This window comes from Dipteris shenzhenensis, chromosome 3, assembly GCF_047967505.1.
Source record: "Dipteris shenzhenensis isolate YYH24624 ecotype China chromosome 3, Dip_SZ_1.0, whole genome shotgun sequence".
NCBI lineage: Eukaryota > Viridiplantae > Streptophyta > Polypodiopsida > Gleicheniales > Dipteridaceae > Dipteris > Dipteris shenzhenensis.
This window is the reverse complement of record NC_141598.1, coordinates 62,493,936-62,499,260: the sequence shown is the minus strand read 5'-3', so window position 1 is coordinate 62,499,260 and position 5,325 is coordinate 62,493,936. Positions and strand designations below refer to the sequence as shown.

Genomic DNA, 5,325 nt, shown 5'->3' with positions numbered 1-5,325 from the left:
TCTGAATGAACTCCCATCCCATCCTATCATATGCGAAGTAAATATCTTGCCCCTATGCATCTGCGTATTTTGGCCCATCCACAGCATGAGGATTGCCTCCAAAATGTGTCTTTCTTGGATGAAACCTTTCTATTCCTCCCTAATCCAATCCTGCATTATTAGCTTCAATCTAAGTGCCAGGGCCTTGGCAAAGATTTAATAGTAGATGTTTAGCATATGTAAAGAAAGGCCTCCAATTCTTAAGGTCCTCTTCCTGAACCCGTTTGGGAATGAGGTGGATCATTCCAATGTTAATTCATGGGTTGATATGGCCTTTTGAAAGGATTCTTGCCAAAGTAAAACTAGGAACAAACCAACTACTTCCCAATAGACTTGATAGAACTCTACGGTTATGCCATCTTCTCTGTAGGTTTTTCCTTTGGCCATTTACTTAACTGCACCCTCCAACTCTTCTAGTGTTGGGTCTCTGTCAAGGTAAAGGGAATCAAAGTTAGAGACATTCTCGGGCGTGGTCCTATCGCACAAGTTACTTGCCACCAATTTCCTAGGTGTTAACATCTCAGATTCCACCAAAATACTTTTAAAATTCTTTGACACTATCTTCAGCAATTTTGTCTCTTCATGACTACTTCTGTCATCTATAAGCTCCTCGATACTCTCCTCCATCATTTTTTTTAATAATTTTGAACAAATCCTTGTTTTCATTGTCTCCTTCCCCTAACCACCACTCTTTGGTATATACAACTAGGCTTGCATGTTTTCATTGTCTTATTCCCCTAACCATCACTCTTTGGTATATACAACTAGGCTTGCTAGGCCTCATTAAGGCTTTCAGTCTTAACTTATTTCTCGAGGTTTTCACCTTTAAACAATATTTTAGTGTACCATGTGCATTCAAAAGGAGGGGTAGTTTAATTTAACTTTTTGCAAAAATTTAATAGGATCATAGTAAGGGGAGGGGTTTTTTTAATACAACTTTAAAAAAAAATCACTTAGTTCATAATTAAAGTGGGGTACTTTTATTGGGGGAGAAAGATTAGTTGAGGGGTTTTTAAATAATCACCAATGACTAGAGTAGAACTTTGATCCCTTTTGCATAGAGATTGATTTATATGAGCTTGATTATCAAATAATGACACGTTTTTACAAATTGAACTTGTACTTGTATGACTTCAATATTTACATTGATGGGGATGCATTGGGACCTCAATCCTTGGTATTTGTTGGCAACATCAACTTTTATTTTGATCACCAATGACCAGATTGGATTTTTTGGTATTTCTTCTTTGGCTACCGTGGTAACGCAAGAGATCTCCCCTCCAATCTCTCCTCCCCTTACCTCTCCCCCTTTCCCTCCCTCCTCCCTCCCTCCCTCCCTCTCCCTCTCTCTCTCTCTCTCTCTCTCCCCCCCCCTTCCCTCTCCCCTCCTCTCTCTCTATTCCCTTGTGCCTCCCCCCCTGCTCCCTCCCTCCCTCCCTACCTCCCTACCTCCCTCTCTCTCTCTCTCTCTCTCTCTCTCTCCCCCCCTCCTCTCTCTCTATTCCCTTGTGCCTCCCCCACCCTCTCTCTCTCTCTCTCTCTCTCTCTCTCTCTCTCTCTCTCTCTCTCTCTATCTCTCTCTCGCTCGTGCACGCGTGCGTCCAAGAGCTACCATACCCTCCCTTCCCTCTCCTCTCCCTCTTTCCTTCCCTCTCCCCCTTCCCCCCCCCCCCACCCCCTTCTCTCTCTCCCCCCCCCCTCCTCCCCTCGCTCTTCCCCTTCCCTTCTTTCCTTCCCTGAGCCTCCCCCCTCTCTTTCCCCCTTCATTCAATCTCTCTCCCCCTTTCCCTCCCTTTTCCTTATTTCGTTCTCTTTCCCCTTCCATCAAGATGTTTCATTTGAAGGTGTGTGCTTCACTCAGTGCAAGAACACCTTTTAAAACCTTGTAACTATTGCAACGTGTTTATTGGCACCATTATAAAGTTCTTTGAGATTTTACCAATGTTGCTTTCTGAAACTCTAAAAGGTGTTTATTGGCACCATTATTAAGTCTTGGAGATTTTAGAGTTCCAAACTATGAGAGGTGTTTATTAACACCATTATTAAGTCTTGGAGATTTTACGGGACTCTCATGTGAAATTAATCTCATGCATGGGCCTTAACTCTATATATATATATTTTTGTATTTATATTTATATATACGTATATATGTATATATATAAATTCTGTGTGTGTGTGTGTGTGTGTGTGTGTACATATATGTATGTATGTAATTTTAATGGTTTTTTGTATATTTAAATTATTAATCAGTTAAGAAAAAATTCATTTTTAAGAAGGATTGAATTTATTTAAAATGAAAATTTACACTAGGATTTTTGCAATATACAGTAAGGTACGAATTATGTTTCCTAGTTTATAATCAAATCCTATTATATAAGATTTAACTTAATTATATCATGCCTTGTCCAAGCCAATATATGCATAATATCATTGAAAGAGGAAGTAATGTATGTAATGTATGTAAAATTTTTAGTATGTCTTTGTTTAGAGACAAAGCTTGAACCTTTTAAGGAGCTTTTAAGCTCTACATTGAGCCATGGAAGCTTTGGAGTAATGTTTAATTTTCGGGTGCATGATGCTTAGGAGGTTAATGACAAAGACATATGCATATTTATTTTTTATTGTCTATTTTCCTCATGCATTTTGTTAGTGGTTCTTTAGTGCATTACAATGTAATGTCAATCTCCATTATTTGATATACATAAACTTTCCTTGTAAGTAACTATTAAAGCTCAGTTTGATGGGTGGATCTGGTAGAGATCCATTTGGCATCCATGTTGGGTTAAAGAAACTCCACTAGATCCATGTTGGACCAAACGAAGTAGAGATTTTAAATTTTTATTTTTTGGAACTAGCATCGAATATCAAATAAGGTTACACATGGAAAGTATAGTGCCAATTATTAAAAGGTACATAACATTATTTCTATAAGAGAAGCTCATAATAAGCGTCTACTTCCTTAAAGAGATCATGCGGGGCGTCTACTTTGTTAATGACCATACTCAAGGGAGGATTTAAACAAGGTAGCTTGCGTGGTTACAAGACCATAAAAGCCTATGCGTAGAGTAACTCAAGGTAGGATTTAAGTAGCAAAGCTGCGGACATGTATTATGTCCACCATCTCTACTGGTCATCGGCGCATGCTAATTACTAGCCACAGGCCCACTGTAGGTGCCGCCAGCGTAGTTGAGAGTAGTCTTGTACAATGGCAGATTGTTGGAGTAGTAGTCCCTCAGATACTCCCCAAAGATTACCTCTCTGAAAACGGGTGGATTCTTCTCGCTGACCAACGCAGGGATTGGAGCTATCTTTGATTCTTCTGTCGGACCGAAGAAGGCAGCTAAAGACGTCCTGGGCCTATCAGTGTTGGCCACCACTCTATGCTCCACGCTCTTATACTTGGCATTGGTTAAGATCTGCAAAGCAATATACGAACATGTTCTTTAGTGGTTTGAATGAATTATTTATCAACCAGTTAAAGATCACATGAGAATTATAGCAATTTCGAGAAATTAGGCGTAGGGGAAGGCGGATTCGGGAGCACCTCTATCTGGTCTGCTATGTTTATGATAAACGCGTTTCCCACAGGATGGACTGGCACCCATTTGTCTCCCTTCTTTATTTGCAGGCCAGGCACTTCGTCTGGCAGCAGGATGGTGAAACTGCTGACATCGGAGTGGGCGCTGAGGGCGAAGACGAGACTGGGGTCCGGACAAGGTGGGTAGAAATTGATGGCCAATACCAAACGCTCGACCCCCGGAAGATTTGTTTTGATGTACTCCGGGGTCAATCCCAGGCTCTCGAAGATGGCTTCATAGAGACGTTCCGCGAGCTTATCGATTGCGGCTTGGTACTCCTGGAGCTCTTCTCTGGAACGCAGCAGGCAAACACAAACAAGTCCGTTATAAGGATCAGACATTCATTTCGATCCTTATCGCACTGCAAATTGTAAGCTCCTGGCTTTCGATAATCAAATTTTGGCTGTGCTCTGAAGTACCGACCTTAGAACTAAAGGGGGATTCTTGAAGCCGTCGCATATTCCCGGACGACGTCTGATCACCAGGGCATCTTTCCAGTCTTGAGCCTGGCCTGGCGCATTGTTGAAACCGGTGGCGAAGGTGATGCCACTGTCCGCATTGTGTGACGGCATCTGCTTCTTCTCGTGCGCAGGTAGCTCGTAAAACCGCTTAACTGCTTTCAGCATCTTGTCGATGTCCACGCCGTGATTCAGCACCTGCGAATTCATGAAGAAAGCGTCAACTGGACGAACAGGGACAATGACAAAGCACACAATTTTACGTGCGCATGCAACTGGAGGCAGCCGGTAAGCATTGGAAGTCGGAGGTCTCAAGCTACATAAGAAATGACCAGCTGGTAAAGCATGCAACTCAAGGCAGCTGGTAAATTCAGTTAAAAACGATGGTCGGAGGGTTCATGCCCGCACAAATAACGATAGTACAGCCAGCGTAGACCTGGAAAAAGCCCCACTCCTCGCAGGCGCCGCCGATCTGCGAAACGATCTCCCCGTGGCGCTTCCCGTCGAGGCCGGAAAGGTCGATGACGGGGATCTGTTCCTCGGTGGAGAGTGACTCAAAGCTGGGGCGTTCATGGGGAGGACGGATGTAATTGGCGGGAACTTCCTTGATGCCATCGTCGAGCATTTCTTTCACGCCCCTAACATGGTCGCGGAAGCTTCCGCCCATGACTGTGGGAGCCATTGCAGGGTGAGACAGAGAGAGAGAGAGAGAGAGAGAAGAGCGTGGATGTGAGGAGGAGGAAGAGGAAGCAATTGCGCGATGCGGTACGAAGATCGATCAATTGAGGGGAGGAGATATATAGCAGCGAGGACGGTGAGATCATTTAGGGTGACGCTCCCACGCCAAGGTGCATGCCTCTGTATTTGGTGCATCCTGTATGTGGCATGGAGTTCGTGGTATGTCCTCTCATTAATGGCACAAGCTTCCGAGGTACCAGAGCTGGAAAAGTTCAGCTCAAGAAATATAATTCTAATCACAATACTAATCAAATTGAAGAACTAAGCTGCCTAAGTCTAAATGAAATGCACTCAAACAGGTACAATGCCTAGGATAGGAGGAAAACCTTCTTAAGTTAAAAAAAACAGAGCACTCATTTGTGACACAGATTTGGACGATTGTTACGATGGCACAAGTACCTTTGCAAGCCTATAAAATGGACAAATTGACAGAGACAAAGTTCCAATGATGGAAAATGACCATGAAAAATCTGCAAGTCTGCCCCCTTCTCTGCTCCTCTCCTCCGGTCCTA

At 43.2% G+C, this 5,325-nt stretch overlaps 1 protein-coding gene across 1 annotated transcript; it reads right to left on the bottom strand.

Annotated features, from left to right (window-relative positions):
* Positions 1-2,865: 2,865 nt before the first annotated feature.
* Positions 2,866-4,871, bottom strand: LOC147904140 (flavanone 3-dioxygenase 2-like). Its single transcript, XM_087370919.1, has 4 exons — positions 4,512-4,871; positions 4,041-4,273; positions 3,584-3,908; positions 2,866-3,455 (listed from the first exon to the last, which is right to left on the bottom strand). Exons 1-4 carry the CDS (start codon positions 4,755-4,757, stop codon positions 3,183-3,185), a joined length of 1,077 nt encoding a protein of 358 aa, XP_087227045.1. The 5' UTR covers positions 4,758-4,871; the 3' UTR covers positions 2,866-3,182.
* Positions 4,872-5,325: the final 454 nt, after the last annotated feature.